This window comes from Procambarus clarkii, chromosome 85 (genome assembly GCF_040958095.1).
Source record: "Procambarus clarkii isolate CNS0578487 chromosome 85, FALCON_Pclarkii_2.0, whole genome shotgun sequence".
Taxonomy (NCBI): Eukaryota; Metazoa; Arthropoda; class Malacostraca; order Decapoda; family Cambaridae; genus Procambarus; species Procambarus clarkii.
Window position 1 is genome coordinate 13,131,464 of NC_091234.1, and position 16,493 is coordinate 13,147,956.

At 38.1% G+C, this 16,493-nt stretch overlaps 1 protein-coding gene across 1 annotated transcript in view; it reads right to left on the reverse strand.

The window, feature by feature from the left end:
* LOC138358693 (uncharacterized) overlaps window positions 1-15,812 on the reverse strand; it is a 31,352-nt gene extending 15,540 nt beyond the window's left edge. The window contains exons 1-3 of the mRNA XM_069316848.1: window positions 15,480-15,812; window positions 15,035-15,150; window positions 14,310-14,373 (exon numbers count right to left, since the gene is read on the reverse strand). Of these exons, the coding sequence (XP_069172949.1) occupies window positions 14,310-14,373; window positions 15,035-15,150; window positions 15,480-15,812 (513 nt within the window). The remainder of the gene's footprint in view (window positions 1-14,309; window positions 14,374-15,034; window positions 15,151-15,479) is intronic.
* Window positions 15,813-16,493: the final 681 nt, after the last annotated feature.

Genomic DNA, 16,493 nt, shown 5'->3' on the forward strand with positions numbered 1-16,493 from the left:
TGGCTAAAATGATCTTTGGCTGAGCTATGTAACAAAACATTTTGGGTATATTGGGTAGAAATTGTCTTAAATTAGGTTGAATTTAGGTGAGTAAGCATAAATTTCACGAACTTTATTCAAATATAGCTTGGGATATGCTAGGTCAGGCTGTGTAAGGTAAGATGGAATAGGTGAAAACTTGGGTGAAATGAACTTTGGCCATTCTAAGATACAAAACATTTGGGTATATTCGGTGGAAATTGGCTTATATTAGGTTAAATTTAGGTGGAAAAGGCATAAATTTTGCCAACTATAATCAAATCTGACTTTGGATATGCCAGGAGAGGCTGGGTAGGGTTGTCTAGGGCAGGTTGGAATAGGTGAAAACTCAGCTAAAATGAGCTTTGGCCGTGCTATGTTCCAAAACATTTTTGGTTATATTTGGTGGAAATTGTCTTAAATTAGGTCAAATTTATATGGGATAACTTAAATTTTGCCGACTTTAACCAAATCTAGGTTTGAATATGCTAGGATAGGTTAGGTAAGGTTGCGTAGGGTAGGATGGAATAGGAGAAAATGTAGGTAAGAAAATGGGCTTTGGCAATGCTATGATACAGAACATTTGGATATATTTGGTGGGAATTGCCTTAAATTAGGTCGAATTTATGTGGGATAGCTTAAATTTCGCCGACTTTAACCAAATCTAGGTTTGGATATGCTAGGATAGGTTTGGTAAGGTTGCGTAGGGTAGGATGGAATAGGAGAAAATGTGGGTAACAATGGGCTTTGGCAGTGTTGTGATACACAACATTGGGGTATATTTGGTGGAAATTGCCTTAAATTATATTGAATATAGGTGGCATAGCTTAAATTTTACCAACTTGAACTAAATCTAGGTTTGGATATGCTAGGTCAGGTTAGATGAGGTCGTGTAAGGAAGGACATATATATAATATCTTAGGGGTCATGAACTAGCATGTTGATGAAATAGTGTAAATTTTCCTATTAGGGGTTCGAGCTATATGGCCAACTCATGTAATGTATGGACAGAGGTGACATAGGCTTGTATGTGAGGATATGGGATGCTCATATTTAGTTAGTTTAGCTTTTACTAGGTTAAATTTAATCAAATTTGTGTAGAATAAGTATATTTTTTTTATAGATTTAGATGAATTTAGGTTTTAATAGGATGCATTTTTGATAAGATATAGCAAATTTGCTTAAAATTATCATAGAAAATATTGACTTCACCTAACCCTACCTGCCCTAACATAACTAAGGCTAGAACAAATAAGTCTGTTAGATGGTTTGCATATGTATATATGGGTGGCCTGATTGGAGAGGATGTGACAAGGAAGGTATTAATAAGACATTAAAAACAATGGACATATGTTAGATGAATAGTTTAGCACTAATAATGTTGAAATATTAATGGAAAATAAATTTATTTATTTATTTATTTATTTATTTATTTATGCATATACAAGAATGTACATAAGGAGTGTGAGGATACAAATATGGTAATTACAGTCTTGTAAAGCCACTAGCACGCGCAGCGTTTTGGGCAGGTCCTTAATCTAAGAAAATTTTAAGGAGGTAAATACTTGCAAAATTTATAGACAAAAAAATGATAACAGATTACATGAAATGAAAAAAAAAAGATGAGAGAAAATTGTAGGTACAGTATATTAAAGCACATAGGTAGCTAAGATTGATTGCAATGACAGCTTGAATGGTAGTTGACAAAAAAATTGGTAGGCTCAATACAGCAGAAACAATATAAGATTGATTGCAATGACAGCTTGAATGGTAGTTGACATAAATTGGTAGTCACAATACAGCATATGGCTAGCACATAAAAGAAGACAGCAATGAACACAATGATAAGGTTGTTTGATATTACATAAAAATTAGGAGATTGGGTAACACTAGTTACAGAGCAAATTTAAAGCTCAGTGTAGGAAACTAAGAAGATGAAATTAGGTACTTTTTGGTGTTGCTTTTAAATAAGGCAAAAGTTTTACAGTTTTTCAATTCACTAGGGAGTGAGTTCCATAGACTAGGTCCCTTAATTTGCATAGAGTGTTTACACAGATTAAGTTTGACCCTGGGGATATCAAAGAGATATTTATTTCTGGTGTGGTGATAATGGGTCCTATTACATCTGTCCAGGGAGAGTTTCAGAGCATGGTTTGCATTTAAGAACAGGGTTTTGTAAATGTAGTTGACACAAGAGAATGTGTGGAGGGAGTTAATATTTAGCAAGTTTAGGGATTTAAACAAGGGAAGCTGAGTGTTGTCTGAAAGCAGAGTTAGTTATTATTCTGATAGCAGATTTTTGCTGTGTGATGATGGGCTTAAGGTGGTTTGCATTGGTAGACCCCCATGCACAGATACCATAATTAAGATAGGGGTAGATTAGTGCATAATATAGTGAGAGGAGAGCAGAGTTAGGAACATAATATCTGATTTTGGAGAGTATACCAACTGTCTTAAAGACTTTCTTAGTTATGTGTTGAATGTGGGTGCTGAAGTTGAGTCTCTTGTCTAGGAATAGGCCAAGAAACTTGCCATCATTTTTATTACTGATGTTAATGTTGTCTAGTCTGTAGCTGAATTGCATTTGATGAATTTGCTTCCAAATAAGATGTAGTAAGTCTTTTCGATGTTTAATGTTAGTTTGTTCGTTGACATCCATAAGTGGACTTTTTTTAATTCATTATTCACAACATTATTTAGTGGATGTGGGTTGAGGTTTGAATAGATAAGGGTAGTATCGTCAGCAAACAATATAGGTTTGAGAATATTAGAGACATTAGGCAGGTCGTTTATATATATAAGTAATAGAAGAGGTCCTAAGATGCTGCCCTGTGGCACTCCAACGGTAATTGGTAGAGTGGAAGAAGTTGTATCATTGATGGTTACATATTGGTGTCTGTCACTAAGATAGGATCGGATGTAGTCAAAGGCAATGCCTCGGATTCCATAATGCTGGAGTTTAAGTAAGAGGTAGTTGTGATTAACAGTATCAAAGGCTTTTCTTAGGTCAATGAAGAGTCCAATCGGAAACTCATTTTTGTCAAGGGCTGAGTAGATAACGTCAAGGAGACTAATGATTGCATCGTTGGTGCTCTTTTGGGACCGGAAGCCAAACTGGCAGGGGCTGAATATGTCGAATTTTACGAGGTAGGAATAGAGCTGTTTTTAAATAATTTTTTCAAATATTTTTGATAGAATGGGTAGATTTGATATTGGTCTATAATTGTTTATGTCCGCCGGATTGCCTCCTTTATGGACTGGCGTTACTCTTGCTCTTTTGAGGATATCAGGGAAGGTGTGACACTCTATAGATTTGTTGAACAGTAGTGCTATGGGTGGGGCAAGGGCATGGGAGGCTCTCTTGTACACAATGGACGGAATTTCACTGGTGTTCCCTGCCTTGGTTTTTAGAGAGTGTATGATGGACACAACATCTGCCGGGCTGATTGGTGAAAGGAGAAGATAGTTTGGATGGCTGCCTGAGAGATATGTGTTAATATGTGTCTGAGTCTGTGGGATTTTACTGGCAAGATTAGCACCAACCGATGAAAAGAAACTATTAAATTCATTTGCCATTTCTAAATCAGTTGACGGTATATCCCCATCCTTGTAGAGTTTTATTTGGTTATGTGAGTGTTGTTTAGTTCCTAGGATACTAGAGATAGTTTTCCAAGTGCTTTTCATGTTGCCTTTTGCTTCGTTGAATCTATTCACATAATATGCAAGTTTTGCCTTTCTTATGATACTGGTAAGCATTGATGAGTATCTTTTAGCTACTTCCTTTGAAACTAGGCCAATCCTAACTTTCTTTTCATATTCATGTTTCTTGTTGATTGAGTTGAGAATGCCACTTGTGAGCCATGGATTGTTTAATCTTTTGTCAGTTACTTGCTTGGTAAGAAGGGGACAATGAAGGTTGTAGAGGCTTAGAGTCTTGGAGAGGAAGAGGTTAGCTAATGAATTTATATCATGGGTATTATTGAATTCAGAATCCCAGTTAATATTGTGAAGTGCCTCTGTAAGATTGTCTAAAGCTGATTCACTGTGTAGCCTAAATGAAAGTTTCTTGCTTTTTGGTGGTGTTATGTCCATGTTCGCTATGAGAAAGGTAGGATAGTGGTCAGTTGTTCTGTCGTAGATTATACCAGATACAAGGGGAGCTGTTATGTTTGTCCATATGTGGTCCAAGGTAGTGGCTGATGTTCGAGTGACTCGGGTAGGTTTGGTGATTGTGGGGATTAGCATACAGGAGTTCATGCTGTTAAGGAAATAGTCAACTTGAGAGCAATTTTGTTGACCCAGGTCAATATTAAAGTCTCCTCCCAGAATGATGTGGTTTTTGTTGAGATTGTTGTTTATAATAAGATTCCTTAGGTTGTCTGAGAAAGAAGCTATGTTAGTATTGGGAAATCTATAGATGGCTCCAATAGTCAAAGAGGATTTAAGGGATTTAATTGTAAACTGAGCAAAAGTATATTCACAGTAGTCATCTCTGTCACTAATAACACTGTTGCAGATAAATGTATCTCGGTAATATATAGCTGTGCCACCACCTTTTTTATTAGGCCTACAGTTGGGTATTGTCTTTATTTAGCCAAGTTTCTGTTAAAATAATGAACGATAGGTTAGTACCTAGTGCTGTGAGTAATGCATTTAAATCGTCAAAATGTTTACCAAGTGATCTAACATTTTGGTTATAAACTGATAGATAGGTGCTATTTTGAAGTTTGTTTTTAGCCTGGTGTGCTGTGAAATACTTGCAATAATGATGATCAATGTGCTGGTTGGTATAGTTATGAGACAGAAGATTTTGATCAGGATCAATATCAGTGTGCATAGAGATGCAGAGGGATCACGATACAAGATACACGATAAAGCAAAACACAAGAATAAAAGCAAATACAATAAAATAGTAACAATTTAGAAGTAAAATAAAGATCCAATAGATAGCCAGGGAGGACACAGAAGTTACATAAAATAAAAAACAAAAAATCAGTAGAGACTGACAATATAAATGTAAAATAAAAAATAATAAGAAGAATAATAATCATAAAAAAATGATCTTGAAGATAATTAGCTTAGTAATGGTTAATTAACAGGGTAATAAAAAGCCCTAGGTTTAGTGACAAGGGGATTAACTAAGAACAAATAATTAAGAGTATAAAGCAGGCAAAGATGACAAACAAAAAAATAAAATAAAAATAAAAATAAACACCTTTGGAAAGGAAAGGCAGAGCTTAAGTACACTTTGGTTGTATGTGAGACTACAAATTATGTTCTGGTTATTCAGCTGATATCCCACAGTCATCCAGGAAAGAAGTGAGGTGTGCTTCAGTGGTTATGACATAAGTTTTTCCAGAGTCAGTCTTCCTAGCTATTATTTTACCATCGCGCACAAAACAATGTTTAATAGCAGTGGATCTATTGCAAATTCCACGTAGTTTAAATAAGAGATTTTGTCTGAATCTGGTTAGACATTCGTTCACATAAACATTGGATTTCCTAGCGACTGCAGCAGTGATAAGGTCTGACTTGCGGGAGCAGCTATCTAACTTCATGCGTATCCTTCTGTTGTTTGTACCAGATGATTTGGTACCCACTCTATAAGCTGACTTAATGTCTCTTGCTTCGATTGAATAATTCAACTTAGTACGCAATTCCTGGATCACGATGGCAGTACAGTCTTCTCTGTCAGTTTCATGGGGAAAATCAAGTGATGAGATGATGACAGAATCAAGGAGCTTAAGTTGGTCTGATTCGTCTTGGGTTGCAGTGTGTTGCTGGTGTAGGGAGTTAAAGTGGTTCTCTAACTTTTGTAACATCTCTTCTTGCTTCTTAGAGGTTTCTGCTGGTTTAAAGTTAGTAACCGAGATCTGAAGAGAGCTTAATTCCTATTCGAGGTGGCCGACTCTGGCAGACAGATCTTGGTTAATCTTGTGCATGGCCAAAGCATCACTCTGTAGCTTCATTATCAGGTCCGACTGCTCTCGGATTATAGACTTTTGGTCATCATGTATTTGAGTCAATAATCTGAGCCATGGATTATCAGCGAGACGCTTAAAGTCAGAACATGGACGAGGCAGCTCGTTTAAGTTGCTCCATATGGTTTGTGTTTTATATTGAGCTCATCGGAAGTCATATGTACCCTTTTTATATGTGAAATTCTGACTTTTGGGGAGTTGGTTAAACTCAGCATATTGTAATTAATGTCCTAAATATACTTAGAAAAATATCATGCAAATTGTGTATTGTTTGACCCAGTTGGTTGTGTTTGTATTTGTACATATATTGCAGAATTAATATACTTGTGTATTAATTGTGCAGATTATGTATTTTGCATAAGGGGATATATGACTGGAAGTATGAGAGTTGTTGTAGGGTATTCATAATTTATTATCCTGATACATGTGAAAGGTGCTGCACCTAGGCCAAGTTTCAGCATCTCAGCCTAAATAGAGAAGGAGAAAAAAAAAAATTATACAATTTTTCAACAATGTTCAATTGGTTTCACAGCCCACAATTGTGAACCAAAATCATTTCTACGACACTCAGCTATGACCTTACTATATAATAAAGATTTGGTTGATCGATCTTTATCCCAGATGTATTTAGTGCAATAATACAGATTTTTAAAAGTTTCCCAAAACGTATGCAACAAAATGAAGTGTATCATTATTTATAAAATCAATAAATCTACGTAGATAAGAAAAATATCAACCGTTTTTAGAGGCGTAAACTCTACATATAATGTGCAAGTTTCATGTAAATTGAATAATAAATAAAGGCTGTGAAACCAGATCTAGTTGTAAAAGTTGGAGTTGCGTAGCGCGCGCGACAAGATACTCATACTCACGGTCACTCGTGACAATGCGTGATTTACGCATTGCGGCCAGCTCGTACCTTCTATGGAGAGCTCGCATGCATCTAGCTTTCAATGCTTTTCTCTTGTTCGTTTGGTAAGTCATATTGCAGTACAAATAGCAATAATAGCATGAGTTCTGGAAGATATTGTGAGAGCGCGTCAGCGATACATCTACTCCCCACGAGAGACACACAGTCACTGATGGACTGAGCCACATACCACCCTCTCTCTCACACGATACTGTTACCAATGAGTGAGTTTATATTCATTTTATGCATAACATGTTATTTTCAACGCTATTACGAAAAATAAGACTTCTACAACGTAAGATACAATACCCCGCGGCGCACTCACGCCGCGAGGACCAGATTCACGAAAGTTGCAGCGGGAAATTTGACTCTAATTACGTTATTTTTCAAGATATCATTAAACGGTTTGGACCACAGTGTTGCCAGAACGTTGTAGTATTTTTCGTAATTTTTCGTAAATATTCCATTTTTCTTTGGATTTTCGGTTACCATGGCCCCTTTTAAGTTGTATGATTATTGCAATTATGTATTGATTATATCTCTATAAATTGTGTATTGTTTTGTGCAAGCCGTATGTATTAATTGTATATGTATTTGTGGAAATTTTCTAATTGTGTATTTAATGAATATGTGCTAGTTATGTATTATTCAGATCTGTATTGATTTTATTTTTGAGCAATTTGTGTAAATGTCGCAATTGTATTTATGTAAATCGTGTATTTATGCTAATTGTGTATTTTCATATTTGGGGTAGTTATGTATTGTACGTACTTGTGCTAGATATGTATTTGTGCAAGTTGTGTAATAATTATGAAAGATGTGTAATATATGTGAAAGTTGTGTATTAATTGCGCATGTTGTGTAATTGCATATGGACGAATTGTTTATTTATACCTTTGTTTATTGATTGTCATTGTGCAAGTCGAGAAATTATATAGCAAGTTTTCTTGTATTAATTGTGCAAAGATGTACAATAATTACACAAATTGCGTAATAATTATCCATGTTTTATAATAATTTTTGTGCTAATAGTGCATTTATGCAAGTTGTGTTTTTAATTTGTTGAAGTGGAACTGGTGCAACTGTATTTTTGTGTGCAAATTGTGTATTTTGTGTAAGCTCTGTAATCTGAAAAAAATAGACCTTTATGGTGTAAGTGTATTTTGGTTTATGAGACAATGTATGAGTATTTTGTGAAAATTATGTATGTGGAATTGTGGAATTTTAGTGAAAGCGCATTTTTGATTGTCTAAATGCATAAGCATTTTGATATATTTGTGCAAATACCATACTTTGTGTAAATGTCATACTCTGAGTGTACATGCAAAATTGTGTAAATGGTATATTTTTGTGTGCAACTGACATATTTCGTATGTAAATGACATATTTTTGTGTGATGGTATATTTTGAGTGTAAATAATATATTTTGTGCATAAATGACATATTTGGCGTGTAACTGCTGTATTTTCTGTGTATGGCATAAATCACATCTGATTAATGGGGAAAATGATGGCAAAAAACTAGGCTATTCTCTATGAATGTATGGGTTGTGGAGTATGTGTAGGTATGTATGCATGTATTTGCGCGTGTTGGTTTAGAAAGTAGGATTTTTTATTTTTGAGGTGTAGAAATGATTAGGCTATGAATATAGTGACTAGCATCCAGCTAAGTTGCTAGATGGATGAATTGAGGTGCGACATTTGGATAGCTATTTGATGGATGTGAGGACAGTTGACTAGCCTATCAACACAGCTAATAATCCGCTGTGCTGCCAGATGTGTGGTAGCTACTTGTGGATTACAGTACGATATCTAGCTATAGGGTTTCATAATTGCTGTTGTGTATAAAACTAGAATGACAGCTATTTATTAAAACTATTATTGTAAACTAATACTTTAAGTGGATCCCTTGGTTGTTTTAAGCATAGGATAGACACGAATATGATTGAGATTGGGTGGAGATATATAGGAGCCTCGTATGGGCCAATAGGACTTCTGCAGTTACCTTTATTCTTATGTTCAGCTCACCTACAATGCTGCCAGATGTACGATTTCTACAAAAAATTGCGGTATGACATTTGAGTTGCTGTTATACTTTTGCACTTATCACCGAATAATGATTGCAGTTGTGGATAATTAAAATGTATATTCTTAAACCTCTGATTAGGTTAGGTGGGGATGGATTGTCTAGTCATTTTTGAATAATAATAATATGCTAGTTGGACGCTAAGGGTTCAATTGGTTATCTGGTGACGTCACACATAGTTGACCAGTCAGGTGCTGTAATGCCTTGACACTTATAAGCTAATGGCCATTAATACCTTATCCCTATACCTGAGTTTTGTTTTGAGCGAATGTGAGATGTGTATATGGTTAGGGACAATATTGGATTACTACTGAACTCGCATTGAGATTGCCAATGCCCAGGGCCCTGTTTTTTTCATATAAATGACTGATAGCGGTTTTCATTTTTATTTTGCCCTATGAGAAATAAACGATCCTTCAAGAAAGATTGTCAAAGCTCAAATTACATTCTCTAGAAAGATGAAGAAGAATAAATAGGGGTGACATGATAGAGGTGTGACTGAATGGACATAGTAAAGGGGGATATTAATAACCTATTAAACGTATCAACATGAAACAGAACAGGAATAAATTGGATAAGTTTTACATTTAGGAAAAATGACCTGGGTAAATACTGGTTCAGTTACAGGGATGAACGCTGGGATACATGGTAGTTCATGCTCTGTGTTGCTCCCCCTTTTGCAATGGACGATAGTTGGAAGTAAATAGGAAATTTAAAATAGACTAGGGATGATGGTATTTTACATTAGGTTTCAGGGTTACTGTTGTATCACAAAACACACGACTCATAGACCGGCTTTTTAATCCCCTTGATCGTGCCTGTGCAGGAACGCTGAGCGGCTAGCTGGTGACGTCATTGACCATTAGCGATGCCTGTGCATGGGTCACTGGGGTGACGAAATTTGGGTATGCCAGAAGCCAGCCTTTTAATCCCCGTCAACGAAAATTTTATATGTTCAAAGAACGAAGATGATATATGCTCAATAAGCAATCTCCGAAGAAAGATTAACAAAGCTTAATTTACAATCTCTAGAAAGGTGAAGAAGAAATAGGGGTGACATGATGGAGGTGTGACTGAATAGATTCATGAACTATAAAGCTATCACTACCAGAGGTAACTAAAAACGGGTACGCCGAGTCAGGACCTTTTAATCCTCTTGATTGTACATTGAGCGGCTACCTGGTGACGTCATTAAGAACATAAGAACATAAGAACAAAGGTAACTGCAGAAGGCCTATTGGCCCATACGAGGCAGCTCCTATTCTATAACCACCCAATCCCACTCATATACTTGTCCAACCCGTGCTTGAAACAATCGAGGGACCCCACCTCCACAATGTTACGCGGCAATTGGTTCCACAAATCAACAACCCTGTTACTGAACCAGTATTTACCCAAGTCTTTCCTAAATCTAAACTTATCCAATTTATATCCATTGTTTCGTGTTCTGTCCTGTGTTGATACTTTTAATACCCTATTAATATCCCCCCGGTTATGTCCATTCATCCACTTGTAAACCTCTATCATGTCACCCCTAACTCTTCGCCTTTCCAGTGAATGCAACTTAAGCTTTGTTAATCTTTCTTCATATGAAAGATTTCTAATTTGGGGAATTAACTTAGTCATCCTACGCTGGACACGTTCAAGTGAATTTATATCCATTCTATAATATGGCGACCAAAACTGAACTGCATAATCTAAATGGGGCCTAACTAGAGCAAGATATAGCTTGAGAACCACACCAGGTGTCTTGTTACTAACGCTGCGATTAATAAATCCAAGTGTCCGATTTGCCTTATTACGAACATTTATGCATTGATCCTTTTGTTTTAAATTCTTACTAATCATAACTCCCAGATCCCTTTCGCAATCCGACTTCGCAATCACAACACCATCTAGCTCGTATCTTGTAACTCTATCATCATTACCTAACCTCAGAACTTTACATTTATCAGCATTAAACTGCATCTGCCAATCCTTTGACCATTTCAAAACCCTATCTAGATCAACTTGAAGTGATAGTGAGTCCTCCTCCGAATTAATTTCCCTACCGATTTTCGTATCATCGGCAAATTTGCAAATGTTGCTACTCAAACCTGAATCTAAATCATTTATATATATTATAAACAACAGAGGTCCCAGGACAGAGCCTTGAGGCACTCCACTTACAACATTTTCCCACTCTGACTTGATTCCATTTATACTAACTCTCTGTTTCCTTTGGTATAGCCATGCCCTAATCCAGCTTAATATAGCACCCCCAATACCATGAGACTCTATTTTTTTAATCAGTCTTTCATGTGGCACTGTATCAAAAGCTTTGCTAAAGTCAAGGTATACAACATCGCAATCCTTACCACTATCAACTGCCTCAACAATGCTAGAATAAAAAGATAACAAATTTGTTAAACATGAACGGCCATTTATAAAACCATGTTGCGACTCAATTATTAATTTATGTTTTTCAAGATGAAGACGAATTTTATTTGCTATTATAGATTCGAGTAACTTTCCCACAATAGAAGTTAGGCTAATTGGTCGATAGTTAGACGCAAGTGATCTATCTCCTTTCTTAAAAACTGGTATCACATTAGCAACTTTCCAAAACTCTGGCACTCTGCCTGACTCTATTGATTTATTAAATATGGTTGACAGTGGGTCACAAAGCTCCTCTTTGCATTCTTTAAGCACCCTAGCAAACACTTCATCCGGCCCTGGGGATTTGTTTGGTTTGAGTTTTACTATTTGTTTAAGAACATCCTCCCTGGTAACTGCTAAACTCGTCAACCTGTCCTCGTCCCCACCCACATAGACTTGTTCGGCTGAAGGCATATTGTTAAGTTCCTCTTTAGTAAATACAGATACAAAATATTTATTAAAAATACTACTCATCTCTTCATCACTATCTGTTATTTGACCTGTCTCAGTTTTTAATGGACCTATCCTTTCCCTAGTCTTAGTACGATATAACTGAAAAAACCCTTTAGGATTTGTCTTTGCTTGCCCTGCTATGCGAACTTCATAGTTTCTTTTAGCTTTCCTTATCTCTCTTTTAACATTTCTAACCAGTTGTACGAATTCCTGTTCTAAAGTGACCTCCCCATTTTTAATCCTTTTGTACCAAGCTCTCTTTTTACCTATAAGGTTCTTCAAATTCTTTGTTATCCACTTTGGGTCATTAGTATACGATCTATTCAATTTGTATGGTATACTACGTTCCTGTGCTTTGTTTAGAATATTCTTAAATAAGTTATATATTGAATCCACATCGAAATCCCCATTTAAGTCACCTATCGCTGGGTTCATGTCTCGCTCCAAGACCGGCCCACACCCCATACCCAAGCCTTTCCAATCAATTTGACCCAAAAAATTTCTTAGGCTATTAAAATCAGCTTTTCGAAAATCTGGCACTTTAACAGAATTTTCTCCTACTGGTCTATTCCATTCTATGCTAAATCTGATTTCTTTGTGATCACTGCTCCCTAGCTCACTCCCTATTTCGATGTCATTAATTTGCGTTTCCCTGTTAGTTAACACTAAATCTAAAATATTATTTTCCCGTGTTGGTTCCTTAATGTGTTGCGTAAGAAAGCAATCGTCAATTAATTCTAGAAAATCTTCTGCTTCACTATTCCCTGTTTTGTTCAACCAGTTTATTCCGCTAAAATTAAAGTCACCCATGACATAAATACTGTTAGATCTAGATGCTCTAGATATTTCATCCCATAGATGCTTTGCTTCCATTCTGTCTAAATTTGGTGGCCTATATATTACTCCTATTATAATATTATTAGCTTTTTCGTTTAATTCAATCCAAATAGTTTCTGTGTGTGGCTCTGTTTTGATTCCCTCTTTGAGACTACATTTCAAATTGTCCCTAACATATATGGCTACTCCACCTCCTCGTCTAATATATCTATCTGTGTGAAATAGTTTAAATCCATATATTTGATATTCAGCTAATAGTTCTCTATTTTCTACATTCATCCACGTTTCGGTAAGTGCAATAATATCTATTTTTTCTGTGCAGACAAGAGCATTTAATTCGTTAATTTTATTTCTTAGACTTCTACTGTTAGTGTAATATACCCTAAGTGAATTGTTATTTTGCGGACCTTCTCTTTCCCTGATCGTTTTGCCAATTCCTTTCTCCCACAAGCACATACTTTTATTACCTCCTTCCTCCAAATCAATTCCCATACCTCTATCTACTAACAGTTTAAACCCAAACAAACACCTCTAACCACTTCTTCTAGCGAGTTCGCAACAGCAACAACCCCAGCTCTCGATAGATGCACCCCATCACGAGCATACATTTCATTTCTTCCATAGAAGTGTTCCCAGTTGTCTATGAAAGATATTGCATTTGATTTGCAATATCTTTCCAGCCGGCAATTGACACCAAGTGCCCTCGATATCCATTCATTTCCCACTCCCTTTCTTGGAAGAATGCCACATATGATCGGGATTCCTCCCTTGCTCCTAACTAACTCTATGGCTGTTTTATACCTCTGAATCAGTTCCTCACTCCTGACTCGACCAACATCATTTCCTCCCACGCTAATGCAAATAATGGGATTGTTCCCATTACCAGCCATAATATCATTCATGTTGTTTATAATATCACCAATGCCAGCTCCGGGATAGCAAACCCTTAACCTGTTCCCCCTATCTCTAGCACAAAACGTTCTATCCAAATACCTTATCTGGGAATCTCCCACAACTAATGTTTGCTTAGGTACTTCCTTTACTTTCTGAGGGGCCTGCGCTTCCTTTCTCTTCGTTGCTTTCCCTTTTGCGCGATCCACAGTCTCTCCACAGCACTCGTCCTCCAAAACGTCAAATGAATTTGAAGTTGCTATGGCGTTTGAAGGCGGCTTTATCAAAGTCTTCTTAAGGCCCCTGTCTTTCGCAACTCTCCAAGACGAGGTCCCTTTACTGCTGGTCTCCTCCTTCGTTACTTCTCGTTGTTTTTTAAGCTGACGCACCTCCTCCCGCAGAGAGTCCAACTCTGTCCTCAGGGCTCCCACTAGAGTCACCAGGTCCTTCACTACAACTTCCATATTGCTATGATAATATAACAACACTCAGGAGCTCCGGTTAACACAACCTCTCACTGTGACTTCACCTGACCGACAGGAGAAGCATTAGCGATGGCTGTGCAAGGGGCGATGGGGTAACTAAAAACGGGTATGCCATAGAGGGGCCGTCAAATCTCACCGGGGTAACTAAAAACGGGTATGCCATAGAGGGGCTGTCGAAAAAAGCAAAACGGCCCCTCTATGGCATACTTTATACTACTAATCTGGACTTACTTGGTCCTTACACTTTTTCAATCTTTCGTGGTTCTCCGTCGTTAGGTCACGCTGGAGTTTAACCCTGAACAAACAGAAAGAAAATTTATGGATAATGATCCCCGGGCTATTCCATTGCCGCGAAAGGTTCTTGCATTGCCCTTTTGTTTGGGCGGTGTCCAACAGGTAAAGTAGGTTAACTTTTTCATAGACCTGTAGCCGTGCTCGCAGGTCATAATCTCTCTTTATTCATTCTTGGGTTCATTCGTTCTTCATTGCGTCTTGGGGAGGTTGTCTCTCCTGGGGGTACATCAAATCTATTGGCTGGTTACTTTCTCGACCAAGCATTAATTTATTAGGGGTGAATCCGGTTTGTCGATTCACGCTGGATCTAATTGCCCTTACTATATGTTGAACGTATTCATCCCAGCTGTCATGTCGAGAACTAGCATAACATCGCAATGCATCCATGATGGTTCTGTTGTATCTTTCTATCTGGCCATTTAGTGATGGCTTATAAGCTGTAGTACGGGTTTTATGCATGTGCATCATTTTGCAAAGGTTAGTAAACAAGTCACTCTCAAAGTTTCTCCATTGGTCGGTGAAAATCTCAAACAGATACCCAAACTAGGTGAAGAATCCGTCGAGTGTCGCTCAAACCGTGTCCTCTACGTTCTGGGATGGTAGTGGCACGCACTCAATCCATTTAGTAAACTGGTCTACCATCACCAGAAGGTATTCGTTGCCTTTCTGAGTCCTTGGCAATGGTCACAAAGAAATCCAGGTGTACTCTCTCCATTGGTGCACCAGCATGGTATGTGCGCAACTCGTGCTTGCTGGTTTTGGATACTTTCTTTTTATACTGCAGTGATGGCATGAGGCCACATAATTAGCAGCCTGGGTTGTTAGCCCATTTAAAAAATATCTTGATTTGTTTCTCTCCATTGTACGATTCCTGCCTTGATGACCCATGTCGGGTATATCATGATATAACTTCAACACTTCCTGTCTCAGGCTCCTGGGTATGTATAAAAGTTTTTGGGCCGCTCCATCCTAATCTGCTTTGTGCTACCACCAAAGGCCATTCTCCAGAATAAAGGCCTCTTTGTTTAGCCAGTAATATTTCATGGCGGGGCTGGCTCCGAACAGATCACCTTTTGCGGGTTGATGGCCTCACACTCATGTTCTTACCATACTCATGTCTGGGTCTTTCTCCGTCTGCTCTTGCAGCTCAAGCAAAGGCATTCCGTATCTGTCTGCTGTGGTCCTGGTGATAATTTGAACCTTTACCGCCCTTGGGGGGACAGTATCCCGTCCTTTGCCTGATGAGTCCTCTAATTCCCTTTGATCATTACCCCCCGGGTTCCATGGAAACACAACCAGGTTGTTATCCTCCGACCAGCAGTTTGGAAAAGGAGACTCGGTGCTTATTTGCCTGACTGCCCCCAGGGCCTGAACATTGCATGCACAATCGAACGATCCTGTAGCTAGTGGGACTACATCGTCTACCACTTCTTGAAACATTGCCCAGTTCTGGTGTCCCCTGCGACAATAAGAACAGCTCCAGCATGGCAGGTCTTGTACAGGAATGTCATGGTGAAAGTGTGTGCACAACTGCTGGGTATCCCCTTCTCTAGATAAAGAGTCCGCATTGGTGTGTTTCTTTCCCCGCTCTGTGTTGGATCTTTAAGTCAAACTGGCTCAGCTCTTCCAACCAATGAGCTAATTGACCTTGGGGATTCTTAAACCTAGTCAACCATACCAAACTGCTATGATCAGTTCGAACAGTAAAAGGCCAGCCCAAGAGATAGTGCCGAAAAAGCCTGGTGAACACTAACAACCGCCAACAACATCTTCCTGGTGGTACAATACCTTCTTTGTTCCGGGGTTAATGCAAAGCTGGCATAAGCGATTACCTTTTCCTGTTCCTCTTGAACCTGTAGCAGCTCCGCACCTATTGCCCAGTCCGAGGCATCGGTATCCAGGGTAAAAGGGTCCTATCCGTTGGGTAGCCCCAAAACAGGAGACGTAGTCAAGGCTGTCTTGATAGCCTTGAAAGCCCCTTGGTGTTGGTTTCCCCAAACAAATTTGTTCGCACCGGTAAGTGCATACAGAGGAGCAGCTAGCTCCGCAAATCCTTTTATAAAGGTTCGGTGGTAATTGGGTGACCCTAAGAATCGTTCCACGTCTTTGGGTGACCTGGGG